The sequence below is a fragment of the Syzygium oleosum genome, unplaced genomic scaffold, assembly GCF_021117445.2.
Source record: "Syzygium oleosum isolate NSW1041296 unplaced genomic scaffold, Sole_v2.1 Sole_v2.14, whole genome shotgun sequence".
Classification (NCBI taxonomy): Eukaryota; Viridiplantae; Streptophyta; class Magnoliopsida; order Myrtales; family Myrtaceae; genus Syzygium; species Syzygium oleosum.
Genome location: NW_026607498.1, coordinates 9,199,000 through 9,213,306, shown reverse-complemented (window position 1 = coordinate 9,213,306; position 14,307 = coordinate 9,199,000). Strand labels below are relative to the sequence as shown.

Sequence of the window (14,307 nt, the reverse complement as noted above, 5' to 3'; positions counted from 1 at the left end):
AGACGAACCATGTTCGTGATGCGAATTCAGATGCATCAGCCGCTTCGCGAAACCCCGATATACAGTTTTGCCCGTATTTTACTTGATCCGTGAGATTAATCTAATTCAGGCGGGCTTACCCATCGCGAAAAGTATAATAAAATTGCATATTTTAAGGGGAGGAAAATGTCATTTGAGATACTTAGAAGTGCCAACCTTACTAATTACCATCGACAACAAAAGCCTAATGTAGGGTTCTGCAGTCTAAAAAGAAGTTCCTACGCCCTTTGAGTTTGATTTAGCATGTTGCCAGCATCTAAAGTGTCTTACCTATCTGTCCTAGCAACTTGTTACTTACACGTGTGTAACAAATATTTTATGCCCTTTTCCGGTTAAATTTTTTTTAAAAGACCCTATTTCTTCGGTAACTTATAATCCGTCGATTTAAACTTGATTGACTTGTTCTATCGCATCGGTGATTTAATAGATGCATGAAGTACTAATCAAGTCCTATACTGCAATTTTTATATGGTAGACAAAGTCACAGAGGTGGGATCACTTTGGCATGTGGGATGCCGGTGGCTTTGTACCTAACCAATTTGAGAGGCCCACCAAAGCTGCATAAATTTAGTCCGACTCATTTAAGGTCTATAAAGATTAGCCTAATTAATTCGGTAATTAGCCTTTGTGACTTTTTACATACTTTCCATCTTTTTTCACATAATTTACTTTCATACATGATGTCAAAACACCTAACGAGTGAGCTAAGGGTGAACATGGTTTCTAGATAAAATCTAGAACCTGAGAACCTGATCAGGTGGGAAAATGAGAACCTGATCAGTGCAAATATGTAGGTTATAGGTTCTAAAAATTAGGGAATCTGTTTCGACGGGTAAATTTCAGGTTCTAGATAGGTGGAACCTGGAACATAAAATCTTAAACAAGTTTTTTGTGTTTTTTCATGGTCTATATTTTCGCGTGATCCTACAGTATTTCATGACGTTAGATGATAAGTGTATAATCTGGAACCACTAATCTGAGCTTTCATTTTATAACCTGTTAATGTTTCATATTCTTTGTGTATCTAAATATAAATTATGATCAGTTAAATCGTAGCAACAAGTGGTGGTTATTAAAGGTGTTGATTCACTACAATTGTTCAATTAATAATTCAGGTGAAACCTGGTTAGACCCTAGACCGACCCTAGAACATGTGACAGGGAAGGTTATAGGTTTCAAGATATGTAGGATAGGTTCCAAAAAATGAGGAACCTATTCTATGGGTAGGTTCTATGTTCCAAGTTCCAGGTGAATCGTACATATTCGACCTAGAACTTGGAACCGCTCACCCCTAGCGTCAGTTACGTACTTTTCCTAATTCAGGGGAAAATTGCCAAGAGGGAGCTCGAATATGAGCAAAGCTAACATAGCCAACCGAACTCATCTTCACTCAAAAACTTAATCCGATAAGCTATGGCCAATACTCCACGCCACGTCAATTCTCGGATGCAAGACTTTTTAACGCAACCTACACGCGCATCTAGACATCAAGCTCAGTAACCGTCATTTTCATGTAGTTGTGGAGTGTCAGAACATGAACGAATCACGAAATGCTATGGTTCAACGTGATATGAATAACAGGACAGTTCATGTCAACCAAATTCGCTTTCTAGACGACCTCTCTATCCCCTTCTCTCTTTCTCTCGACACTTGCTCTTCGCGATAATCGCCTTTCTTATCACGAATTTGCCACGCCTCAATTACGAGAACCGCTCTTAATCAGAGAGATTAGTACATGTCACTCTCAAGTAGATGGACACCACAGGAGGCCAAAATCAGAGGTGCACGAGGCATCCCAAGGACTTCCCTTCCTTGAGCAGCTGAAATGCTTCGTTGATCTTCTCGAATGGGGGAGTGTTCTTGCGTTATGAACTCGTCCAAGTTCACCGCCTGCCAAAAAACATAGTTTTTCCCCTTCAAATCAGACCATCATCCAACTTTTGTGATCCAATCTTTTTATTTTTATATTTTAAATTAAACTCGCAAATCTTTTTTGAACACGCAAATAAATAAATAAATTACGGTTGCAAAATAGGGGCGAAAAATAGACACGATAGCGAGTTTTAGCCGTGCATGCATTCTTCGGCGAAGCGAGGGATATATGGGTCTTCCCCTCGAAGCCGAAGGCCGAGGCGGTGATCTGCTGCCCGGCGAACAGCTCCATCGGATGTGGCGGCAGCGTCTTCGGGCTCAGGTGGATTCCCAACAACACGGTCAGTCCCCACTCCCAGCAAAGTCAAGTATGGTTTATGTACAAAATTAGATGTGTAGCAAACATGGGAGATCGTTGCGCTATTTGCAAGATAAGACATATGTTGTTCAATCTTTACTATGCTTGGCGCATGATAGAATTACATATATTTTCAGGTCAGGTCTATTTGAACCGGCCGTGTTTAGTCGGATTCTTTTGACAGCCCTACCCTAAAGGACACATCTACATTATATTTGATTTAATTGTACCTTCCTTCTTTTGTGTTCAAAGACATGACATCAACCTGTCAGAAGAATTAGATTCATCTAAATGCATTGCCAACCCTGCTTCTATTGTTGCCGCTGCCGCCATCCATGATACGTCTCGTACGCTTTGCTTATTTTCATGAAAAATGAACGATTTGAAAAATATTTTTCTAAAAGTAACTGCTTATATCGCTCATGAAATTGTATGAAAGAAAATCATTTTTATCGTCCACGAAAATGTTTAGGTATAAATTATTATCGATAATGAAAATATTTTTAATGGTTAATTATTTCGATCGATCCAAGCAATCATATTCTAGAATGTAACCAAACTAAATGCGTTTTCAACACATGCGGGAGCACCCTAGTTTCGAGCTCAGGCCCGTCGCTACCGTGCAGATTGGCCAAGAAGGTCCAATGGATCCGATGCTACCTAGTACGTGGGCCCATGAAGGAGTCCACGAGACTTCTTGTGCATGAATAGGAGGACCAAGGCCCAAAGCCCAAGGCCCACCAGGATGGCCCATCGTTCGGGTACGGTCAAAGCATATATGTATGGTCGCTTTTGCTCTCAAATTCTTAGGCTACGCGTGGTCGACGTGGTATAGATCCTTGGATAGCTAAAGAATTGTCCTATCCGGTACTTTTGCGGTGTTTATTCGGATGGGATATGTCGAAATTAGTCGGGCGTAAGCCCCGATTAGGATTAAAAAAAAATGGTTCATAAGTAAGAGGGCTCGGTTGAGCTCCTGGCGACCATCACGAAGTGGTTGCTATTTAGAATGGTTTTTGCATATATTAAATTATTTCTTCATAAGCCAACGATATTGAAATGCTTGTCTCCACATGTAGAGTGCACGTGTTACTTCTTTCGGATCACGACAGCATGAGAAGAGTTCAATTCTAAAAATTCTTTGCTGACAAAAAATCCTAGCAAAATCAGTAGAAGCTTTCAAAAGAAATAGAGTTAATACCACAAAAAACTTCAAACTATGCATATCGTGACACAAATACCTCGATTTTTTTTTGTGTCACTTAAAATCTTAAACTTGCCCATTATGATATAAATACCCTAATTTTTTTTTTCCCCGAGAAATATAATGAAAGTAAAAGAAAATATATTTTAAATTTCGAGCAAGTATAGAAAAGGCACAAAGAAATAAAACAAGTAATAAGTAGAGAGAGAGATCGCATGATGCCTTGAGGACAAAGGAGCATGAAAGAAGGTGAAAGCTAAGGAAGCATGAGAGCTATGATCAAAAGTGTGTCAAAATTATTGTAAAAGTAATGTTAAGATAATCAAACTCACCTTTGTCCCTATTCCATCATTATTTTAATTGAACATCCGTGCTGTGATTCTTCTGGCTTTAGTTAGAAAAATAGAAAAAATATATCACTAGGAACTCCAATGTCATCCCAGATAGCATAATTAACAAATTACTATTTGGTTTCTCCATCTACGTTCGTTAGAGACATTTCAATCTTTCAATATCTGTAGCTCGAGACCATTGAACCAACCTTGGCAAGAGTATTAGTGATGGGACTCGGCACATCCATTTCAAAGTTCACCACACAAGTACGCAGTCGAACTTGATCGCATCCCGTACCCGATCAGGCTCGGAGAGTGCTTTCACTTTTTCGGGACATTATTTGGAGTACCATTAGCAAGTTGGTGATCAAGTAGTCTCTTTAGTAAGGGTGTTAATGAGTCAGGTCGGAATCGAAAATATACACAAGCGTGGTGGTTGGAATGCAAACCTTAAATGAGGAAGATGAGGATGCTTTTCATTGGAACAACCTCTTGAGATTATTCTTCTTTTCTTTTAACAAATAACGTGTCACAATAAGAATGAAATCTCAAGTGATACTTCCTTTGAAACTCCCTATTTAGATACATTTATATTAACGACATGGCAAAGCGAGTTTTGATTTTTTCTTAATAAACCCGATCATTGACAAAGATCTCTCAACTTCAAAGATTTCAAGTCTCGAAATTTTCCAATTCTCACGTCACATTGGACACTCATGACAGCAATCTCACATTCTAGCTTACATAGCATCGACACGACCCATGTTTATCTTCGGTGCATAACAACGAAATGAAGATGGCGCGAAAGGATATGAATTATGATCATAATTTACATAATTCTTGCTAAACATAAATCTCATATCTACACCTATGCATTGATCAAGCAAAAGTAATGATAAATGACAAGATCACTAAATTAGGAAAAAACATCCAAAATTTCAGCTTTTTTATATCATGAATGCTTGGTTGAATTAGCAAGACCGTCAGCCCCACACACTGACAATATAATGTCTGGTCCATTTTAGGCTTTTGGATCATTACAACTTTACTTACTATTTCTTCCCTTGGGTGTTTGTAAGATCATTTTGTTTTCTCATCATGTCCTGTCCAGTGTGCGATCCATCACAGCACTTGAGACTGACACGGAGACTGAGAAGGCCCAATTGGAGAGCAACAAGTAGATTCCAAAAATGACTTGGAAAAACAAAAAAAATGAAACATATCATCATTAAAATTCAACACAACAAAAGAAGAAAAAAAAAGTAGAAAAATGAAATGAAATAACTGGAACAATACTGACTAGTGAAGCAACCGAACTACCACCTGGGGACACCCGACAAAAAAAAAAACCCACGAAAGGACATTAACTTCAGTCCCATAAAATAGAAGAAATCTTAAATGGAAACATTGTGGTGGGGCTTGGCTGTTCCTCTCTTTTTCTGCTTTTCTTGTCACTCTTTTCCTGGAAAATAAAAAAAAGGGAAAAAAATCACCAAAAACTACAAACTATGTCACTTATGACAAATTTACCTTGAACTTTTTTTTGTGATACGAAAAACCCCAAATTATTTCCACATTATTTTTATATTTTTCTACATTTATCTTTTCCATAATATTTTCTTTAGGGCATTTTCATCTTTTTCCTTTTTCTTTTTTTTTCCTTTTTTTTTTTGCTTTTCTTCTTCTCTCTTCCCCCCGCCCTCGCCGGCGTTGGGGTTGGGCGAGGGCAGCTCGGCTGCCGGGCGTCGGCGAGGGTCGCTTCCGCTTCGACTTCCGTGCGAGGGCCGCCCGGCCCAACGCGCTCGGTGAGGGTCGCCCTCGCTAGATTGGGCGAGGCGCCCTTGCCCACCCCAACGCCGGCGAGGTGGCCCTCGCCGGCCTTCCCACCGCCGTAGTCGGCGGAGGGAAGAGAGAAGAAGAAAGGAAAAAGATGAAAATGCCCTAGGAAAAAAGTATTTTATGGGGTAAATGTGTCACAAATGGCATAATTTTAGGTTTCTCGTGTCACAAAAAAAAATTCATGGTAAATTTATCATAGGTGGCATAATTTGGGGTTTTTGGTGGTATTTTCCCTAAAAAAAATTAATTCTTGCTTTTGGAATTTTTCTGAAAGTTTTTTTGGAGAAGGAATCTCGATCGTCACTGTCGATAAAAAAAAGAGAGTAAATTTTATCCGTTGATTGTAACAATTTTAAATTTGCAGTTTATGATGTTTTGTATGAGAGTTATAATTCGAAAATTCAGTGTCTCAATAAAACCTCGGAACTCTCCTCTTTGTATCTACATGAGAGAAGTGGCAATTTTTTATAAGCATTTTTGTGAATTCATAATTCTTTTTAATCTTCGTTACGATTCTTCTATTTTTTTTCGCCAACTAGTAGAAAGAATAAAATTTCGCAAAACCATTAACCCGAATTACGAATTTTTCACTTGTGATTAGTTAATTTCTACTAAGATAATTATACAAATGATTTTTAAACTTTGATTTAATGTGCAATGTCATCCCTAAATTTTTAATTTATCCAATGCAGTCAATGGACTTTAACTCAAAGTGCAGTATCGTCCATCGACTTTTAATTTGTTCAATGTATATGAAAATATTCAACGTTATCCTTCCATTGATTCAAGTTCAAGAACAACATCGAACATTTTCACATAATTTGGGGACTAAATAACATGTATCAAAAGTTTATGGACCATATTGAATAAGTTAAAAGTTAAGGGATGACGTTGCATATTGAGCTAAAGTTCATGGACCTCATTAGACAAATTAAAAATTTGGAAAAAGACATAACACGTTAAACTAAAGTTTTATGGATTATTTATATCATTTTCTCTCTGGTCATGTAAGGCACTCCTTATCAGCCTTTAGAATTGTATTTGGAAAATCCTCACTCACGAGCTAATAACATAATAATGTCTTCTTTTTTTTTTTTGGTAACCCAGGGAACCCCCGCACGGCCGACAGCCGGGGAGTAAACCCTGGGGGCGACACGTGCTAGCCACGACACACGTGCCACCGGTTAAGTCACCCTGCGGCGCCCGGGATTCGAACACTCAACCTTTTGCGAGAGGAAGAGTGCGCGCTCCAGCAGCGCCACCCAGGCGGGTGGTATAACATAATAATGTCCCTGTCTTATGAACTCAAGAAAACCATTCGAAATGATACAGGGTTGTGTGTATATCACAATCACGATTATGTTCCTAAACAAAATAGATCGCGACGAGGCATCGTATTAATGATACTCTAGAGACGACATGAAACTCATGCACGGCTTATTTTTGAAATTTAATGCCGTGCCATTAGATCATAAATATGCTCTACCTGTGAGAGTACATAAGTAAGCGATAAGATTAAGATCACCTGCATCAATCTCATCACGTCATCCCGTAGGAAGCTATTGCTCGCAAGGACATGGCTTTACAAGGAAACAAAGAAAAAAAAATCAACATGAGATAAATTACAATTCGCTTAGTCCGTAAATTAACACCGGCAGTTAAGGTATTTCTCGTTACACGTCAATTATCTTATTTGATTGAAAAAAAAAAACCGACATTCGAAAAGTTCGTGCGAAAAATGACCCCGGCTACTTGTGAAAGATCGAGCTTTGGTATGTGCATCTCTTATTCGTCCGACTTTGGAGCTCAATTTCGCCGGCTCCTCTAGGACTCGTAGCAAGTTTACACTAGTAAATCATAATTATATGGCAAATGTTCTTCCGCACCGTGCTAGAGTTCTCGTGAAACTCGGCGCCCTTATGATCTTTCGCTATTGGATTGAAATGCAACAGATGCCTAGCTGTTCGAACGGACCTGGATCCGTCGATTTCATGGCGAATGTACGAAAGGAGGTGCGGCGCACGGACCGTATCCTAAGTTTCGAGCTGAAACGATCGATTTAATGGGAGAGGGAGAGAGGGAGACGCGCGCACAAGGAGACAGAGAGCCCCGTGCGCTGCAAACACGGACATTTGTTTACAACCCAAAAGAAGAGGAAGAAGAAAGAAGTTGAAGAAGAAGCAGAAGGAAGAAGACAGCGACATTAATGAGACTTCTCTTCTCTGAAACTCCGTCAGACATTGATGCTTCCCTGTCTCGCTCTTCTTCTCCTTTCCATCGCCTCCCCAAAACTTCCCTTCTCTCTCTCTCTAGTCGTTCTCTGTCTTTGATGCCGATGTCCCGGAGCTAAAGGACAGGTTATTAATCACCCAACGAGGACAAATTCCAAACCTTTTACCCCATGGCCACCACCACCACAGCTACCACCACCACCACCACCACCACAGCTACCGCTCAACTCAAGCTCCAGAACCCACCACCCCCCACCAAGCCCAAACGCCGCAAGTGCCGCGAGACCACCATTTCCGCCACGCCCTCCTCCTCCTCCTCCTCCTCCTCCGCCGCCGCCGCCGCCGCCGCCGCCGCCGACCGCCCTCCCAAGCCGGGCCCGCCGGTCGTCTCCTCCCCCCGCGACGACTCCTGGTGCTGCCCCGCCTCCAGGACCCCGCCGCCGCAGCCGCAGCCGCAGCGACCGTACCCGGCCCACGCCGCTCTCCCTCATCCCGGCTCGCCCTTCCGGATCAGGTTCTCCCCCGGGAGCCTGTCGCCGGTCATGGACTTCGCGGCGGCCCCCGCCAACGGCCACCCCCCGGGCGACGACGCCTTCGCGTCGGGGGGCTTCACGAAGTTCAACTCCGTGCTCACCGCCGGCCTCCTGAACCCAATGTCGCCTCCTCCGCCCGCGGCAGCGGCGGGGGCGGCCCTGCCCGAGAAGGCCCGATCCAGCCCGACCCTCTTCGAGATGATGGCCAGCGAACCCGACATGATCCACCCGAGGACGCAAATGCATGTCCCGGTTCACGCGTCGAGCGTGAGACCCCCCTTGCCCATTCTCGACAGGCAAGCCCTGACCTTGCAGCGAATATCGGAGGTCCTGGCCTCGAGGAGTCCGGGGAGTCTCTTCAACGACTCTGCTTCGAGCGACATTAAGCTCACGTTGAGCTCCAAGGATGGGGCTATTAGTGTTTCTATGAATGTGCATAGGGAGATACTTGTGGCGCATAGCCAGTTTTTCGCTGCGAAGCTGTCGGATCAGTGGATGAAGCAGCAGCAACGGACCGCGGCGGCGCCCGTCGTGGAGATTGCGGACTGCGATGATGTGGAGGTGTATGTGGAGACGTTGAGGTTAATGTATTGTGAGGATCTGAGGAGGAGGCTCATGAAGGAGGATGTGAGCAGAGTTCTTGGTATTTTGAAGGTAAGGCGTGATAAATTTGCTTTTATCATATTGATTTTGTTGATTTGGTTCTTAAAAAAATTTAGTATAGAGAGGGAAGGAGCTAGAGTTATGTGGTCTTGAGAAATGTAATTATGTCATAGCATTTTGAAGCAGTTGAAAGTAAAATAATGTAAATTCAAATGGTTGTTGGTTTTATCACATTGCCTGTATTATAAGCGACTCAGGTTGTTAGTAAGGTTATTGGGAGCTTTGAATGCGATGGTTTGCTTAATTTTTCTAGGTTTCAGCGGCAATTGGTTTTGATGCTGGGGTGTTATCTTGTTTGGAGTACTTAGAAGCTGCTCCATGGGCCGAGGATGAAGAAGAGAAGGTGGCTTCTCTACTATCAAATCTTCGGTTTGATGGGCCCGCAACTGGCGAAGTTCTGAAGAGGGTCTCTATGGAAGTTAGTAATGGAGTAGTTGCGGGAAACGACAATGAGGAAGTGTTGCTTAAGCTTTTACATGTGGTCCTTGAAGGAAAGGATGAAAAGGCGAAGCGGGATATGAAAGGGTTAGTGGCTAAGATGCTTCGAGAGAACTCCTCTCAGAGCGATATCCGGAAAGAGTCTTTATACACTGCCTGTGATGGGTGCTTGCAATTGCTTCGCAAGCATTTTCTGCTAGCTGCAGAATCAGAGTTGAAAGATGTAGCTCAGATTGCACGGCAGGCCAATAATTTGCACTGGCTCTTGGATATCTTCATAGATAGACAGATTGCCGAAGACTTCCTCATATCTTGGGCTTCTCAATCTGATATGTCCGATGCGCACCCCAAAGTTCCGGTGGTTCACAGATTCGAAGTTAGCAGAGTTACAGCGCGGTTGTTTGTGGCGATTGGGAAAGGGCAGCTTTTGGCTTCTAAAGATGCAAGGTGCATGTTATTGCAGACATGGTTGGTTCCGTTCTACGATGATTTTGGGTGGATGAGGAGGGCGTCCAAGGGTCTTGATAGGCACTTAATTGAAGATGGCCTTAGCAATACGATTCTCACACTGCCTCTAGCCTGGCAACAGGAAATAATGATTGCTTGGTTCGACAGATTCTTGGCTTCAGGTGAAGATTGTCCGAACATCCAAAGAGGTTTTGAAGTTTGGTGGCGAAGGGCTTTCTGGAGGAGAAATGGCGACCAGCAGCAACCGCGGTTGCTACAAATTACTGCAGGTACTGCTGAGAATTCATAAATTGTTTATCTTGAATGAAGACTCCTTCTCAATAGGTATATCTCAGCTCTTTCGTTTGATTATCATGCTTCCAAATTGAGTGCTCTGTTTCTAAATTTACTCTTTTTATCTCATGAGAGTCTAACAAGATTATTAGCATCTTCAATCCAGCTGCTTTAATGGTATATTTTTTTGTGTGATAAAATTGTGTTCCATCCCATTTCTCCAATGACAACGGTGTCACTTCTCTTCCTTTAGGAGGATGGTCTTGTTAAACTTATTCCAGTGGGCTTTTATAACATGTGGGGGATGGTTGTTTCGCGTGGTTCAGTTGGAAACTGGAAAAGATTGAACTCAATCGCAAGTAGTTGGGTGACAGACTAATAACAAGAAGATCCATATTATGGTGTTGGTGAACTTTTGTTGAATTGGTGGACGATTAACTTCTAGGTTGCTGAATGATGAACTTACAAGGCCATATTAGTTGATCCTGGCCGATAGTCGGCACTTTCTCCCAATGTCATATGCTCATTTGACAGCTTTTGTAGACTAATGATCATGATAAAGTGCCATAAAATATGGAAAGTTACCTTCTTGGCATGTGCCTTCGGTGACTTGGTTTTAAAGTGTAAAAATTTCATCAGTGACTTGGTTCGATTTAGGTCTGTTTGCCATTTCTTCCTTTAGATTCTACTGTTTTTGTCAATCTGATGCCGTAACAAACTAGCTTGGCATATAACTAGGGTTGAATTTTCAAATTTTTTGTACATTCAGGGACAAGGTACTAATAGTCTGAGATCAGTGCGCCGAGCCTATGCGTTTCTTTAGTTATTGTGAACTCTGCTAGAGTTCCAAGGAGTGGATCACACACTAGATATCTTAACTTCAATTGCGTGACCTGTTGAGGCTGTAAATGGAGGTGCAGGGTTCTCGAAGTCAGGATGATCGGTTTGGTACGCTCTTAGATGAGGTTAGGGAACATTGCTCTCTCCCGGCTTGGGATATGTTAACCAGAGAGTGTAAGTTGGTTGCCAAGCAATGTTCAGGATATTTGTTCTCAGACATGGTTTCAGGGTGTAGATAGCGGAATCTAATTCCAGGTGATATATGTAATATTTGTTGCACAATATGGAGTTATTTGTTTGTCTGGATATTTGAGTTTCTCTGGAAAATTATACCATTAACTTCTGTCTTGCCGTTGTGGGAAGAATGCATTATCATATTCCGTTGCAGTTCTTGTTCTAAATTAAGTATGGTCCGAGCTTTTAGCTGGCAAACTCAAATGTATGTTTTGTCGATCGAGTTTTTTGTCTTGTTCTTCTGGCGGAAACTACTTGGTATGCTCTGTTTTCAGCAAGAAAAAATTTCTCCTGCGATGGTATGCATGTTACTTCCATCACGAACCTATAATTTAGAGGGACATGCTCTTGACATTACGCAAATTCACTGTCCGTGCATCGGACAACTGTAGGAATGCACTTATTCTCGTGTAGCTTAATAATCAATAGCATGAACAGGATTTCCCTCCATCTGATCCTGATATTCCTATTGATACTGGCATGACTACTAATGTGTTGTTACATAGTTAATTTTTCTTGTGGCGTAGCAATTTCGGCACACCACAATCGAGAGATCTGTGTCTGCCCTCATATTAATCCCATGATTACAATCAGCCTGCGCTTCGATTGTGGTCCACTCCACGAGTTGCTCTACCTTCCACCTTTTCTCCGGCTGACTTTGCTCGTGTGTTTTGCTCTAGCTATCAACCCTCTCGTTTCCAAAGTGAGTGAAGAACGAATTCAGCATAGGGCAGTCGTAGTTCAGCTCACCCGGCTTCGCGTATTTTTGCCTGAATCAGAAACAAAGAAATTCTTAGATCAGTACTGGATGGATAAGAACTTAAAAGAATTTATGATTTTAATGTCTGTTTTCTCATTACCATTCTTGATCAGCCAACATGTCCTCTGTCAATCCAAACTTCCTCAGCTCTTCCTCAGTGTGATGCACTAGCAAGCTATATCTGCACCGGGTTCGGGGGTCGTTTTAGTTTTGATAGCTTATATATATTGAGCGACTCCAATAAAGCACAAAAAGCAAGAAATGCTCTGTTTCAGGACTGTTGAAAAGATTACCTTCCACCATACCCTCTTTCCATCACAATCATTTCACCATTGCCCAGATTATTGAGGCGTTCGAATTGATCCGTGGTCCACTTGTACCACCTCATCAGGAAGACCCGCAGCGTGAGTCCATGCGACACGATCACCAGGTTCATGTTCTGGCTCCACTCCCCCGGCGGTTGGAACCGTCCTATGTCAATATCGGCCCTTAGAGTTTCTCTGAATCCTGCTTTCACCAGTAAAAGTTACCTCAATATCATTTTTCGCTGTTTCCAGGAAATTTTAAACCGAGTAAATTTGATGGGGGGCAGAAAGAGAAGAAATACCAGTAATTCTATCATAAACATCTGCTGCAGATTCTCCATCAGGAAATCTGTAGAAGAAACGACCGTACATTATTCTCATTTGTTTCTCAACTCTCATCTTCTCTCTATCCTGGAAATTCCCTTTCAAATGAAAAAGAAAACAATTCAAGAAACTTAATTGAATTGAAGCTGGTTTTGAACAGCTGTGTTTTGCAACACACAAGAGGAACTCAAGATTTGTTTACCAAAATCTTGTTCTCTTAGACGAGTCTCTTCTCTCATGCCAGCAATCCTTGACCTCTCAAAAGCCCTGCCTAAATTCCTCAGAGTCTCTAGGGTTCTTTTGTAAGGTGACACATAGAAGTAGACCTTCCAATCATCTGCTCCATCTTTCTCAATCATCCCTCTTATCTTCCAACCAACTGCCTCCGCTTCGGCCTTCCCTTTGTCAGTGAGGCTGATCTTAGGATCGGCAACCCTTGTGTACACACTCTCATCTACATTACCTGCCAGTGTTGTACATAACTTGATCATTACAAACTCGAGATGCAAAATGACAATTTAGCAGCAGCGTTTTGCTTTTTGTCTTCCTAATTGTCCTCCTGCTGCAATTGGGAGCAATAGAATCTCACCCTCTTGTCTAAATGGGGTCATGCACTTAACATTTTGTACTTCAGAGTCAGACTCTTCATTAAATCCAACTCTCATACTGTCTCGCTCGAACATCCTAAAATTGTGAGTGCAGTCTCCATGATTTTACCACGTCAGGCACAATACCCTCATAGTTCATGGGTACAATGCGACATTCCTCGAAACATAGAAAAAGGGGACAATCACACCCTTTGTTCTGGTCAAAATTAATAGACACATCTTACTCTTTATAACATGTGAGAAGTGTCTGTCCTGCCATTCTTATCTTTCTCAGTTCTTTCTAATGCAGATGCAGTCCACACCTCTATACACTAATCATTAGTGCAGGCTTTGCAAACGTAAGGACAACATGTTAAACAGATAAATTGCTGAACTTTTTAGCCAAATCCAATGTAATTTACCTTCGCTCTGGCCGTGCCGGACCAGAATGATGCGGCGAGGCCGGGGGGCCGCCGAGGCGACCTGGCGGATCAGAGGGTCCTTCTCAGGGAAAGTGGCCTTCCCGTTGGCACTGCCATTGCTGTTGCTAGAGATATCGATCCTCTGAGCACTACAATGGACGGCGTTGAAGCAGCAGATGACTCTGCGGGAAAGAGGGCAAGAAGAGGCCGAAGATAGCTTCGGGTGGAGTGTGGTCATGTCGCTCTTGGGTGAGTAAAGAATGCAGAGCTGGACACACTCGACAATGAGAAGAAGATGATGATGATGAAAACAAGCTATTCGGCAATTGCACTGGGAAGTCAGTAGTCCCTAGTCATTGGTTGTGCATCTGTGTTTCTAAGTGTTTATGGCTGCAGAGTGTTGACACAAATTCTTGTAGGAACAAGGACAAAGAGTGCAGGGTGGTTAGAGCTCGTGGGTGTTTGCAAATGGGGACGATGTTGTTGCACCTTCTAGTCCTAGTAATCTGTCTCAAATCCATCAGTTTTCATGGACGTGACTGAACTTCGTCACGACCTTCTCACAGAGAGAGAGAGAGAGTTCAT

The 14,307-nt window shown here is 42.3% G+C and overlaps 2 protein-coding genes across 4 annotated transcripts; one reads left to right on the top strand and one right to left on the bottom strand.

The window, feature by feature from the left end:
* The first annotated feature begins 7,821 nt into the window (after positions 1 to 7,821).
* LOC115692286 (BTB/POZ domain-containing protein At1g63850-like) lies at positions 7,822 to 11,477 on the top strand. 2 transcript variants are annotated; one of them, XM_030619089.2, is made up of 3 exons: positions 7,822 to 9,062; positions 9,325 to 10,246; positions 11,020 to 11,477. In XM_030619089.2, the coding sequence occupies exons 1-3, from the start codon at positions 8,046 to 8,048 to the stop codon at positions 11,031 to 11,033; spliced, it is 1,953 nt and encodes a 650-aa protein (XP_030474949.2). In that variant the 5' UTR covers positions 7,822 to 8,045; the 3' UTR covers positions 11,034 to 11,477. The 2 variants fall into 2 exon arrangements, with proteins under 2 accessions (XP_030474949.2, XP_030474948.2); XM_030619088.2 differs by having other exon boundaries at positions 9,325 to 10,301.
* Positions 11,478 to 11,626: 149 nt separating this feature from the next.
* Positions 11,627 to 14,307, bottom strand: LOC115692288 (phosphoglycerate mutase-like protein AT74H). Of its 2 annotated transcripts, none has more exons than XM_056317675.1 (6): positions 13,723 to 14,307; positions 12,916 to 13,176; positions 12,692 to 12,811; positions 12,378 to 12,594; positions 12,185 to 12,265; positions 11,627 to 12,094 (listed from the first exon to the last, which is right to left on the bottom strand). In XM_056317675.1, exons 1-6 carry the CDS (start codon positions 13,958 to 13,960, stop codon positions 12,001 to 12,003), a joined length of 1,011 nt encoding a protein of 336 aa, XP_056173650.1. In that variant the 5' UTR covers positions 13,961 to 14,307; the 3' UTR covers positions 11,627 to 12,000. The 2 variants fall into 2 exon arrangements, with proteins under 2 accessions (XP_056173650.1, XP_030474950.2); XM_030619090.2 differs by having other exon boundaries at positions 12,378 to 12,591; positions 13,723 to 14,303.